The 13897-nt window shown below is 41.3% G+C and overlaps 2 protein-coding genes across 2 annotated transcripts; one reads left to right on the forward strand and one right to left on the reverse strand.

Annotated features, from left to right (window-relative positions):
- The first annotated feature begins 127 nt into the window (after positions 1–127).
- On the forward strand, positions 128–8493 carry cript (cysteine-rich PDZ-binding protein). The gene is made up of 5 exons (XM_079801435.1): positions 128–233; positions 516–581; positions 686–740; positions 6996–7099; positions 7191–8493. Exons 1-5 carry the CDS (start codon positions 218–220, stop codon positions 7253–7255), a joined length of 306 nt encoding a protein of 101 aa, XP_079657561.1. The 5' UTR covers positions 128–217; the 3' UTR covers positions 7256–8493.
- On the reverse strand, positions 8234–12619 carry gch2 (GTP cyclohydrolase 2). Its single transcript, XM_079801434.1, has 6 exons — positions 12072–12619; positions 10843–10952; positions 10557–10612; positions 9964–9995; positions 9349–9433; positions 8234–9065 (listed from the first exon to the last, which is right to left on the reverse strand). Exons 1-6 carry the CDS (start codon positions 12376–12378, stop codon positions 8933–8935), a joined length of 723 nt encoding a protein of 240 aa, XP_079657560.1. The 5' UTR covers positions 12379–12619; the 3' UTR covers positions 8234–8932.
- Positions 12620–13897: the final 1278 nt, after the last annotated feature.

A 13897-nucleotide genomic window follows, 5' to 3' on the forward strand; every position in this document is an offset into this window, starting at 1 on the left:
AATATTGTTGTTGTTGTTATTATTAGTATTGCTTATCAACATTTAACATTATTTTACTTGCTTCTTGCTACTAAAGCCAACTAGTAGCGTTTGTCGAGACTTTTATTTTGACAATACATCACAAAACGTCACTGGAGGCTAAGCAGTGTGTCTAACTTCATTTTACAACTGAGAAGTATCTTGACGTGATAGCTACGATTTTGTGACACATTTGACGATGGTTTGCGAGAAGTGTAAGTAGTTGCATTGTAAATCAAAAGAACATTTATTTTACACTAATATGTATAAGTCATTAATATTGCCATTCGTATGTATATTCAGTAGCTTTGGGTCGCTAGCAAGAACTCAGTAGCGAGAGAGCTCTCAGAAACAAAACAATCTAACGTTACTGTAATGAACGTCGCCCGTGGTTCGCCTGTTTCTCGACAATGATAACAATTAATATGAGCATACCGACGTCAATTAATTGTGTGGGGTTTAGGACTAAACTATTCATGTTTTGATGTTCCCCGCAGGTGAGAAGAAACTGGGGCGAGTCATCACGCCTGATACCTGGAAAGATGGGGCTAGAAACACAACAGGTAACGTTAAGTTGGATTAAAGCTTGGATAAAGCTACCCATTTGTCTATTTGTATTTATGCCTCATCAACACTGGATACTAACATGATAACTATTATATTACAGAGAGTGGTGGTCGAAAGCTTAATGAAAATAAAATGCTGACATCAAAGAAAGCCAGGTGTGTTGCTTGAAATATATCATGCTTAAACATTATAGTATTGTAATGCATTTAAAGTCACCATGAAAACAAAATAGACTAATCTTATTTTTTTATGGAATATTGCAGTGTTTGTGATTTTTAAATTATACTAACAGTTGACAAGACAATAATAGGTTAAAGGAGTAGTTCATTTTAAAATGAAAATTACCCCGTGATTTACTCACCCTCAAGCCATCCTAGGTGTATATGACATTCTTCTTTCAAACGATTACAATCAAACGATTACAATCGGATGTATTATGAAGCTTGGATTAGCCAGGACATTTATATATATATATATATATAAAATATAAATGTCCTGGCTAATCCAAGCTTTATAATGACAGTGAATGGGAGCCTAAAAATTTAAGTAGGGTTGTGCGATATTTAAGAAAAATGTGATATGCAATACCTTGTTAAATAATGCGATATTCTATATGTGATACGATATTGCTTTAAGTGTGTAAAATCTATCTAAATGATATAAAAAATATATATAAAAAATGGAGAATAATAAAAAATTTTGTGTTTCACATTCTTTCTCTCCTCCATGGACTGCCACCTTAACGTGGTGGAGGGGTTTGAGTACCCGAATGACCCTAGGAGCTATGTTGTCCGGGGCTATATGCCCCTGGTAGGGTCTCCCAAGGCAAACAGGTCCTAGGTGACGGGTCAGACTAAGAGCAGTTCACAAAACCCTTATGATGACAAAAAGAAGGAGGACCGTGACGTCGCCCGGTATGGCGCAGCCGGGGCCCCACCCTGGAGCCAGGCCTGGGGTTGGGGCTCGTATGCGAGCGCCTGGTGGCCGGGCCTTCCCCCACGGGGTCCGGCCGGGCTCAGCCCGAAGGAGCGACGTGGGGACACCTTCCCGTGGGCCCACCACTCACGGGAGGGACCGTAAGGGGCCGGTGCAAAGCGAATCGGGCGGCAGTCGAAGGCGGGGGCCTAGACGACCCGATCCCTGGACACGGAAACTGGCTCTTGGGACATGGAATGTCACCTCGCTGGCGGGGAAAGAGCCTGAGCTTGTGCGTGAGGTTGAGAGGTTCCGACTAGAGATAGTCGGAATCACCTCCACGCATGGCTTGGGCTCTGGAACCACACTCCTCGAGAGGGGATGGACTCTTTACCACTCTGGAGTTGCCCATGGTGAGAGGCGGCGGGCTGGTGTGGGTTTGCTTATAGCCCCCCAGCTCTGCTGCCATGTGTTGGAGTTTACCCCGGTGAACGAGAGGGTCGTTTCCCTGCGGCTTCGGCTCGGGGATAGGTCTCTCACTGTCGTTTGTGCCTATGGGCCGAACGGCAGTGCGGAGTACCCGGCCTTCTTGGTGTCCCTGGGAGGGGTGCTGGAGAGTGCTCCGACTGGGGACTCCCTCGTTCTACTGGGGGACTTCAACGCCCACGTGGGCAATGACAGTGAAACCTGGAGGGGCGTGATTGGGAGGAACGGCCCCCCTGGTCTGAACCCGAGTGGTGTTCAGTTATTGGACTTCTGTGCTAGTTACAGTTTGTCCATAACGAACACCATGTTCAAGCATAAGGGTGTCCATCAGTGCACATGGCACCAGGACACCCTAGGTCGTAGGTCAATGATCGACTTTGTGGTCGTTTCATCTGATCTGCGGCCGTATGTCTTGGACACTCGGGTGAAGAGAGGGGCGGAGCTGTCAACTGATCACCACCTGGTGGTGAGTTGGATCCGATGGCGGGGGAGGAAGCTGGATAGACTCGGTAGACCCAAACGTACTGTGAGGGTCTGCTGGGAACGTTTGGCCGAGTCTCCTGTCAGAGAGATCTTCAACTCCCACCTCCGGCAGAGCTTCGACCGGATCCCGAGGGAGGCTGGAGATATTGAGTCCGAGTGGACCATGTTCTCCACCTCCATTGTCAAAGCGGCTGCTCGGAGCTGTGGACGCAAGGTCTCCGGTGCCTGTCGAGGCGGCAATCCCCGAACCCGGTGGTGGACACCGGAAGTAAGGGATGCCGTCAAGCTGAAGAAGGAGTCCTATCGGGCCTGGCTGGCTTGTGGGACTCCTGAGGCAGCTGACAGGTACCGACAGGCTAAACGGACTGCAGCCCGGGTGGTTGTGGAGGCAAAAACTCGGGCCTGGGAGGAGTTCGGTGAGGCCATGGAAAAAGACTATCGGCTGGCCTCGAAGAGATTCTGGCAAACCGTCCGGCGCCTCAGGAGGGGGAAGCAGTGCCCTACCAACGCTGTTTACAGTGGCGATGGGCGGCTGTTGACCTCGACTGGGGATGTTGTCGGACGGTGGAAGGAATACTTCGAGGATCTCCTCAATCCCGCCGTCACGTCTTCCGTTGAGGAAGCAGAGGCTGGGGGCTCAGAGGAGGACTCGTCCATCACCCAAGCTGAAGTCACCGAGGTGGTCAAGAAACTCCTCGGTGGCAAGGCACCGGGGGTGGATGAGATCCGCCCTGAGTACCTCAAGTCTCTGGATGTTGTGGGGCTGTCTTGGCTGACACGCCTCTGCAGCATCGCGTGGCGGTCGGGGACAGTGCCTCTGGGATGGCAGACCGGGGTGGTGGTCCCTCTTTTCAAGAAGGGGGACCGGAGGGTGTGTTCCAACTATAGGGGGATCACACTTCTCAGCCTCCCCGGGAAAGTCTATGCCAGGGTACTGGAGAGGAGAATCCGGCCGATAGTGGAACCTCGGATTCAGGAGGAACAGTGTGGTTTTCGTCCTGGTCGCGGAACACTGGACCAGCTCTATACCCTCTACAGGGTGCTGGAGGGTTCATGGGAGTTTGCCCAACCAGTCCACATTTGTTTTGTGGATTTGGAGAAGGCATTCGACTGTGTCCCTCGCGGCATCCTGTGGAGGGTGCTGGGGGAATATGGGGTCCGGGGTCCTTTGCTGAGGGCTGTCCGGTCCCTGTATGACCGAAGCAGGAGTTTGGTCCGCATTGCCGGCAGTAAGTCAGACTTGTTCCCGGTGCATGTTGGACTCCGGCAGGGCTGCCCTTTGTCGCCGGTTCTGTTCATAATTTTTATGGACAGAATTTCTAGGCGCAGCCAAGGGCCGGAGGGTGTCAGGTTTGGGGACCACACGGTTTCGTCTCTGCTCTTTGCGGATGACGTTGTCGTGTTGGCCCCTTCTAACCAGGACCTTCAGCATGCATTGGGACGGTTTGCAGCCGAGTGTGAAGCGGCTGGGATGGGGATCAGCACCTCCAAATCCGAGGCCATGGTCCTCAGTCGGAAAAGGGTGGCTTGCCCACTCCAGGTTGGTGGAGAGTTCCTGCCCCAAGTGGAGGAGTTTAAGTATCTAGGGGTCTTGTTCACGAGTGAGGGGAGGATTGAACGGGAGATTGACAGACGGATCGGTGCAGCTTCTGCAGTAATGCGGTCGATGTACCGGTCTGTCGTGGTGAAGAAAGAGCTAAGCCGTAAGGCGAAGCTCTCGATTTACCGGTCAATCTACGTTCCTACTCTCACCTATGGTCATGAGCTTTGGGTCATGACCGAAAGGACAAGATCCCGGATACAGGCGGCCGAAATGAGCTTTCTCCGCAGGGTGGCTGGGCGCTCCCTTAGAGATAGGGTGAGGAGCTCAGTCACTCGGGAGGAACTCGGAGTAGAGCCGCTGCTCCTCCACATCGAGAGGGGTCAGCTGAGGTGGCTCGGGCATCTGTTCCGGATGCCTCCTGAACGCCTTCCCGGGAAGGTGTTTCGGGCATGTCCAACCGGGAGGAGGCCCCGGGGAAGACCGAGGACACGCTGGAGGGACTATGTCTCCCGGCTGGCCTTGGAACGCCTCGGTGTCCCCCCGGAAGAGCTAGAGGAAGTGTCTAGGGAGAGGGAAGTCTGGGCATCTCGGCTTAGACTGCTGCCCCCGCGACCCGGCCCCGGATAAGCGGAAGAAGATGGATGGATGGACATTCTTTCTGGGAAAAGAAAGCATCGCTACAACTTCTGAAAGTGCCCAGCAGTGTTTTAGCAAAAATTGTTACAAATCTGACAATATAATTTTAACATCAATGTAAACAAACCAAAAATGTAATGCCAATATTTAAATACTAAAAACTTTGGTTGACATGGTAATATATAGTTATATCAACCTAAAACTTAACATCAAGAAGCTGTATCAGACAGCAGACAGCGCGAGACTTTAAGGAGTTGTTTTTCGCAAGTTATTGCGTTTAATAACTCTTTTTAACGTAAAGCAAGTCACATAAGTCGTGTGCCAAGTCTATTCTCTGCTATATGCGTCTACGTAAAACGTACACTTTTCACAATGTTGAAGTTAGTCTATTAAAATCATTCAGATATTGCGTGCCGTTGCTATATGCATATTGCGATATGTACATTTGCGATATTTTGATCATTTCGATATATTGTGCAGCCCTAAATTTAAGCCCAAAAAAGTGCAGTCATCCATCATTAAAGTGATCCACGCGGCTCCAGGGGGGTTAATAAATTGCTTCTGAAGGGAAGCAATGCATTTGTGCAGGGCTCGACATTAAGCCTGTTCACACTCTTGTCTGTCATTCACTTGTCCGAGTAAAACATTTGCTTGTCCGGATTTTTTTTGTAAATATAATCTATTTTGAAGCAATATTCTCACCAGTGTTTCTCACCAGCTTTGACATATTTAAATAAGCCTATTTGTCATATTTGTACCTTTTTATAAAAGGCATTTTTCCATAATCTTATTAAATATAGGATATGCTTCAGCTTTCCTTTTATATTCTTAAATTTGATCTATAAATTAAATTAGAATAAGACACTATAGGCTGTTACCAATCAAATTAAATCATTTACACTGAAACATTACAGCTGCATTAAATAATGCTATGAGATTATTTTAAATATTTTTGAATAGCCTATACAAATAAGAAATGTTGGAAAGATGAAACTAAGCCACCAGTAAGTAGCAGCATGTGACCGTCTTAATGAGCGAGTCATTGAGTCGATTCAGTAAAACGGCTGATTCATTCAAGAATTTGGCGGTCGTTTACGAATAGGTCATTGAATCTTTGATTCAACCGATTCATTAAAACGCTGAATCATTCAGTAACACACTGTTGCTGTGAGATGCGTTACGGTTCTGCTGTGATATTTGTTTGGAACTATTTTCGCTGCTGAAATAGAACAAAAACAGTCCATATTGCTTCTAAAATGTAAGTGACAATGTTAAATAATTGTTTATGGAATTGGCGTATGAAATCAGTGTCATGTTCAGTCGTGATGATATTCAGGAAAACACACTCTTGTTAGTGTAATGTTGCTTAACTGTATCATATGTTATAAATATAAAAACTGCACAATTTTAACTGTGTGTTTTAACTGAGTTTCATTTGTTTTCGATTTTCTCCTCGAGAGGCTGCGCGAGCCTCAACAGCACAACCTTGTCTGTTCGTTTTATATTATTATCCACTATCGATCTCCACGTACACTAGTGAATGCAGAATCATTATTGCACTTTGGTGATTCCCTAGTTATTTTTTGTTTTGACGTTTTAACCAGGATACTTGTCCGTCGGGCAAGTACATTTTTTGTTCACTTGCGCCTTCAAAAAATCCACTTGTCCCGGACAAGCGTTAATGTCGAGCCCTGCATTTGTGTAAGTAAAATATCCTTTTTTTTTTTACTTTATGAAGTAATATATATAGACGCCTTTCGTATTCAACTTCGGAAGAAAGTGCAGTGCCTCTCACAGTTTAAAACGCTTACACTACGCTCTACGCCATCGTCGCGCCAGTTAAGTTTTTTTCGTAAGTTGAATACGGAAGGTGGTCTGGCAGAAGCTAGATATTTTACCTTATAAAGTTATAAAAAAGGATATTTTTCTTACACAAGCGCATCGCTTTGCTTTAGAAGGCCTTTACTAACCCCCTGAAGCCGTGTGGATTAATTTTATAATGGATGGATGCACTTTTTTGGGCTGCCATTATAAAGCTTGGAAGAGTCAGGACATTTTTTAATATAACTCCGATTGTAATTGTCTGAAAGAAGAATATCATATACACCTAGGATGGCTTGAGGGTGAGTAAATCATGGGGTATTTTTTTATATAAAACGATCCAATCAATTCTCAATGGTCAAAATCAAGCCCCGCCCTACATTTTTTTTTTCTTGTTCGAGAAGCTGTTCCACTCAGATATACTTTACAATAGGGAAGAAAAGACTATCGCAACTCCCATTCTTCATGTCGACTTTAAATGCGAGTTATGATGAACATAGTAAAAATATGTATGCCATTTTGACAGGTTTGATCCTTATGGGAAAGCTGGATTTGCCACTTGCAGAATATGCAAAAGCTCTGTCCATCAGTCTGGTTCACACTACTGCCAGGGATGTGCTTACAAGAAAGGTGAGATGGTTAGCGGTGAGATGCTTAGATGCTCTTTAGTTTCCGCCACACAGCTATATGTTCTCACCTCCCTTCTCTTTCTACTTTGCAGGAATTTGTGCCATGTGTGGGAAGAAGGTTCTTGACACCAAGAACTACAAACAGACCTCAGTTTGATTTACTGTTGCTGGAGATTTCGTGTTTAGATGAGAATGGGATGTTTGTGGATGATTATGACTCTCCATATGTTAAGGTTGAAGTTCACACAAAAGTTTAATTTGCAGTGTTTTGTGGCAAAGTGCTGCGAAAGGGGTGTGTCGTGGTATTATTCTCTCACTTAACCTTAGAGCAATATATTGGCTTGCACTGTTTGAACAATGTAGATGCCTTCTTTAAGTATATTTGCTGGAGAGTGTGTTTTGTAAATGTCTTTGTTTTTTGTTTTTTTTAGTAAATAATGTATCATTTTTAATATTACCAAAACAAAATCAGTTCTCTTTATGGCCATTTATTGCCTTTTTAGGCTTACTTAGTCATTGGAATTTACCAAACTCTAGACTTTGACTTTTAAATGTCCCCCAATTTTGAAAATATATAGATATCAATTTATTTTTAAGTGCTATTTCTTTTCTACCGTTTCCCAGGCAGTGTCACTACTGCAGAATCTAATGTAAATGTGGAAAAAAACAACAAGTGGACAGTGACACGCCAATATAAGACTGCTACAAGCTCAGTGTACAGTGATGTTTAGCGCCGGTCTCCACTTCTTATTGTCCTGTCATTGGTTAATTTTGTGAACACTGTTGCAGATGTTTTCTGGAAATCTGTTGTTTGTTTCTTTTTTCAGTGATCATTTGATTTTGTATTTCCTTTAGATGTCTCTTGAACCCACACACTTGTATGATAATAGGATTTGTAGACAGTAACTATTGTGGATACTCTTACAGTCTGTTTGTTTTGCCATATTTTAAGTGCAAGAAGGCACAACATAGCAATACTTATAGATACTGTATAATATAATTCCCTTAATAACAATTAAATGAATAATTGACACCTGTATGAGACTGTTTTACCTCTGTAAATACTTGTTACAAAATAAAATTGTGACAACATCTTGCAGAAATCAGGCTTTTGCATAAGAAAGCAGAGACTAATGCATTTCATAATGGTATTTTAATGTTTTAGTTGGCAGAGTTGACATCTGTTTGGTTTTATACAATTCAGACCTATATATTATGTATATAAATAAGGCAATATCCCTGTGGCAATGTTGGTTACTTCTAACCACATACAAATGATTCCCCAGATATATCACACAGAACCTTTCATTGACTTGTATAACTATAAATTATTCATGATGTTGGCTTATGACCCTTTAAATATTATCTAATCAGAGTAAATGACAAAAATGTGACAAGTGTATTTGTTTTTTTTTTTAAGTTATATACAAATTAGTTCTAGTATCTTAATTTTGCAAAAACATTAATAGGTTAGGTATCTGAGGCAATATGTTCATTTAGTAATTGTTAATAACAGAAGTAAGATAATATAAATGACACGTAGTGTTAGTTTTAAGGCAGCTGTGTGAATGATTCAGCGGCAGGTCTTTTTCTCAAAAGAAGTAGTTCATGTAGGAACAGTGATCCTTCAATATTCACATTTTATATTTCAATATATGCAAAAAGTGAGTTTCGGCTGTTGGCAACGCAGCTGTGCGTCAGTAGCGGTTGGACCGATCTACAGTTCTTGCTCCGTGAGATTCTCTTAGCACCATGGAGGGTTTCAAATGTAGAGAATAATCATTGCCCTGTTTGACTGTGAACACACTGATGGAGTTGGCGCAGGTAAGTGTGATCAGTGTCCACTTTTTGTCAGGGCGAGGAACTCCTCTCGGGCCTTCGGGTCCTCTCTGAATACACCCAGCATGGTACTGGTCACAGTACGGCTGTTCATCTTCTGCACTCCACGCATGACCATGCACATGTGACTACAACAACAAACATCCATTCAGGTCACAAATAACATTTGAAATACACATTTTCATGCCCAGTTTATTTTATGAATAATTCATCAACCGTGACAGTCACTGTAAGCAGAAGCTGAATGAAAATACTGTATTCTGAGCTTTGAAGTTACATGAATCTAATTGCATTGAACTTTATTAAGATTTATAAGAAAGAAGGCTAGGAAATATTACAGTATTAGGTATGTGTTGGCATATAGATAATTGTACATAATCTGATCGAATGTTTTGTGTTTCAAATACTTACGCTGCCTCAATGACGACTGCCACGCCAACAGGCTGCAAGGCCTCAGAGATTGCCATTGCTATTTGCTTTGTCAGGCGCTCTTGGACTGCAATAAGCAGAATTAACAGTAAAACACTGAGGAAGCAACACAGATGAGCAGAATGGCTTCAACATTAAAGTCTGAGATTGAGATATTTTTTTATATATTTTTGAAAGTTATTATTACTTTTTTATTTCTTTTTTTGTAAAAATTTAAATTATTCCTGTGATGGCAGCCATTGCTCCAGCCTTTAGTGTCACAGAAGTTCAAAAATCATTCTAATATGCTGCTAATATGTTGGAGATCAATAAACATTTTTTGTTATTATCAATGTTGAAAACAGTTGGGCTGATTTTTGTGGAAACTGTGATGCATTTATTTCAGGATTCTTTGATGAATAGAAAGTTAAAAAGCACAAGAATTATTTGAAGTGGAAATCTTTTGTACCATTACAAATGTCACTAGCTCAATTTCATGCATCCTTGCTGAATAAAAGTATTCATTTCTAAATAGATATCTTACTAAACCAAACCTTTGAATGGTAGTGTAGGTATATCTCCCTTTTGGTAAGTATCTAGATATCTTGTGATAGTTACCTTGAAGTCTGCGACTGTAGATTTCAACGATCCTAAAGAGGGACAAAATTCATAGTCCAGAAGTTAAAACCCCACCAAAAATGTTGCACTTATTATACAGATATTTCCTTAAGAGCAAGAAATGACAATACTGTATGTGTTTTACATATAACTATAGTGTAATTGGTAAATATTCTAGAGAATTTAGTGATAGATATAAATGCAGCTGATGAATAGTGGCTCATGAAGTCTGCGCGTATTATACTCAGGCAAAGGAAGCTGTAAGCTGCACATGATATTTTGTGAGGGCAGCAATGTTAATGGTTCCCACAACCACCGGACAGTGGAGGTGGGAGTTGAGGGGGATTTCCTCAGCGCCAGAGGTCAGCTAGTCTGGCGTTTTTCAGATGGGACAGGATACTGTGCCAGGCTTTGGATTTAAGCTTCAAGTGAATGGGCTGTGATAACAGAAGAACTCAGCCACTTGTAACTAATATGTTCACTTTTTCGCTCCCACTCTGATGTGAGAACAAGGCCCTTTTTCGTCCGTCTGAGACTGGCGCACAGAATGTTGTGAGTGTGTGTGTGTGTGTGTGTGTGTGTTAAATACTCACCTTGCAAGCTTACTGAGGCCAACAACCTTTTTGCTCGGCAGATATCCTATGTGAACCTACAGATTAATTAACATAAAATAGTTTACTCAGTATATTGCTCATGTAATGCAGCTCATTGAAAAGAACCCATTGACCTGCCAGCACTAAACACTCAAATGTATGCATCAGTGATCCCCTCTCAACCCATGAAACCACCTTGTCTAGCACTGCAACATCAAGCATAACTTTAACATGAATAACTGAGTGGCTAAAAGCATTACAGTTACTGAAGGATATTGAGACATACCTTGCCAAAAAATGGTACTAGATGATGTTCACAAAGTGAAAACACGTCAATATCTTTCACAATAACTAGCTCCTCATGGTCCTCATCAAAGATGGCATCATTAAGTATATCTGTAGGATATGAAAAAATTGAAAAGTTAATTGTTTAACACGTAACTTTGATGGAGTTTTGCAACCAGACACACATCATTTCCACATAAAAACCCTCTCATAAATCAGGTCAGTTCAGGAGAGAGGCAAATACTTAGGAACTAAAGTGTGATTAGTTTAAGTAGCCCTTAACACCAGCGGGAAAGCGGGTGCTTTAGCATCTGTTGTTGGCCAATTGAGCAATTCCAGAATGACGTATAAGTAAATTATACAACCCATCATCAAGGTAGTGGAAGTGTCAGACACACCAATGGGTAAAAAGACTGTCCAAACATTGCATACTTAAAAGTAGTTGGATCAGAATGATGAACAATTTTATTTAATTAACGTTATCATAACTTTTGGCTACATTCATATACATAAACAACAAAAACCCTGAGGTAACTGGCATTATGTGGGGCCTAGCACAATCTTAAAGTTGCCATCAAACGGAAGTTGCGATAGTCTTTTCTTCCCTATTGGGACGTATATCTGAGTGAAACAGTTTCTCAAACAAGAAAATTATAAAGCGGGACTTGTTTTTGTCGATTGACTGGATTGTTGTATCGTTGTGGTTGTCTATTGCTGTAATGTCATGTGATTTGCAGGTCCCGCCCCTACACCAGTAAATACATCATCAGAGAAGAGATGTCATTGCAAGAGGGAGGGGAAGTTACTTTGATTAAAGGGCGCATGAAGTGTAAAAAAAGAGAAAGGTTTATAATAATAAATACAAAATTACATAAAAAAACAAGAACTGTCCATTTTGATTTCATGATTACTTCAAAGACATTTTAAACAAGAGGTAGCTATATTAACGTGTAATCTTACATTTGTGATTGCTAAAACGCTATTTGTAATCCCCGTATGCAAAAACGAAATCGTGGAAATCATGTTGTAGCCTATAGGCTAGGGAATTCAGGGTGATTGGGACACTTTTTGCCATTGAGATGACTTGGAAAAAGTGCCTCAATCGTCCTGAATTCACACCTTATGCTATTATTCTCTGAATAAAAATAATACAAAATAATAATAATAATAATAAAGTAAACTAACAGATACAATAGGGGCTACTACTACTACTAATAATAGCCTACTTACCGTAGATGGTCTCGTGGTAGCCTTTGGTTAGGAACTGCATGGCTTTAGCTGCACGCAGTGGGGTTTTGAGGAGCCCCTGCCGGTCAGTGTTCTCTCCCAGTCCTCTCAGTATGGTTGTGTACGCAGCCTCCAGAGCAGGTAACCGCGACTCATCCTCCGCCTCTTTCCGGGATGTCTCGTCTTTGCGCTGGACAGCGACTTTTTTAGTGTCGACCGTCAGCTCGCTAAAGCCATTACGGCAGAGATACTCTGTGACAATTTTGCCATTGCACAAACCGTTCAATTCTGCCGCCTTTTGGTATTCCATTGAATGTACTTTAAATGACTATTTAAAAGAGAATAAATTATTACAATGAATAGGCTATTTAATATAAAATATTTTATAACAGATTTGTTTTCTGATTGTCTTTCAAACAGTAGACGTCGTCGAGTTGAGATGCAGTTGCAGTCTAAAAGTCTCTCCCACTGAGCGTGGCATTTATAGTTGCCCTTCACTATCGCTGTGTCCAATTGAGCACGTCGGTATTTAGTGTGAGCACGCGCTCCATTATGTTTTACACGTCACACCCTTTTTATGGGGCGTAATTGAATAATGCGTTACAGTCATGCAAATGGCGGAAACTGATTCGTGATTTGCTAGTCTGAATGTAAAGACACAAATGAGCGTCAAACATATGAGCATATGACCTCACATGTTCATACATAAGACCCCCATAAGCTGTATTAGACATGTCAAATTCTTTGAGAGGCTACACTGCAGAGCCATTACCTCACTAATTGGATTCTTTGAAAGTTTTAAATAATAGCCTAATAATAATAATAATAATAATAATAATAATAATAGACCTAATATTGTTGTTGGAATAGTGTTGTCTTTGTTGTTGTGAAATAGCTATCATTTTCAATAGCGCACACAAATAGGCCTACACATTATGGGACTTCCAATTGACATCTATTGTGTTTATTACTGAGTTTATTAATGTCCTCTACCCCTAAATCTACCATCACACAAAACTTTTTTGCATATTAAAACATTTCATCATTATTTTGCGTGTTTATTAAGTCATAATTTCCCTCATAGTAGCCTACTATCTAATATAATTTGGTTCCCATAATGCAAAACGTTATCAAAGCGTTCATTCATTGAAGAAGGTTTTAAATGTTGTACTTATTTTTTGATTTGTTGAAATTATATGACTGAAAATATAAAAAAATAGGGTAATTCCTCATAGCAGCATATCCAAGACTAATCTCTGTGACAAAGCTCGTTTTCCCAAAAAAGGTCAGTTTTCTTGGGATTTTTGCTTGAAATTCAATCATGTGAACGTCAGGCGTGGGCTGATAAGGTGCTTTTAAAAAAAAAAGAAAACCTTGGGATAATTTACAGTGGGTTATATAATGACTGAATGCAGCTAGACTTTTTTTATTTCATTAAAACAAATGAAAGAATAAATGAATAAATTATTGAATGCATGAACAATGACTGAATTATATAACTTATGTAATTGTTTTGGAATTATGCAATTATTACTTACAATGTTCCAGTATACTCAAATTAATTTGCTCAGAAAGTACAAAAGAACACAGAATCCAAGATCGTAACCAAAAGGAGATTACTCCTTTATACAATGTACAAATATAACCCAGCAGCTTTATTGCTTTGCATTAATGCAGGGCTCAACATTAAGCCTGTTCACGTGCTTGTCCTTCGGACAAGTAAATCTGTCATTCACTTGTCCGACTAAAAAAATTGCTTGTCCGGAATGTTTTTTTCATGGTTGTAAATATAATTTATTCTAAAGCAATATCCTCACCAGTGTTTAATC

Source organism: Gobio gobio, assembly GCF_949357685.1.
Source record: "Gobio gobio genome assembly, chromosome: 20".
Taxonomy (NCBI): domain Eukaryota; kingdom Metazoa; phylum Chordata; class Actinopteri; order Cypriniformes; family Gobionidae; genus Gobio; species Gobio gobio.

Bases quoted from the DNA above. Each gene is read 5' to 3' on its own strand.
- cript (XM_079801435.1), top strand. The intron at 582-685 runs GTAACGTTAAGT...ATTATATTACAG, and splicing joins TGGGGCTAGAAACACAACAG to AGAGTGGTGGTCGAAAGCTT. The intron at 7,100-7,190 runs GTGAGATGGTTA...TCTACTTTGCAG, and splicing joins GGGATGTGCTTACAAGAAAG to GAATTTGTGCCATGTGTGGG.
- gch2 (XM_079801434.1), bottom strand. From the start codon at position 12,378: ATGGAATACCAAAAGGCGGCAGAATTGAACGGTTTGTGCAATGGCAAA. The intron at 10,953-12,071 runs GTAAGTAGGCTA...CATATCCTACAG, and splicing joins CTACCACGAGACCATCTACG to ATATACTTAATGATGCCATC. The intron at 9,434-9,963 runs GTAACTATCACA...TGCTTATTGCAG, and splicing joins CTACAGTCGCAGACTTCAAG to TCCAAGAGCGCCTGACAAAG.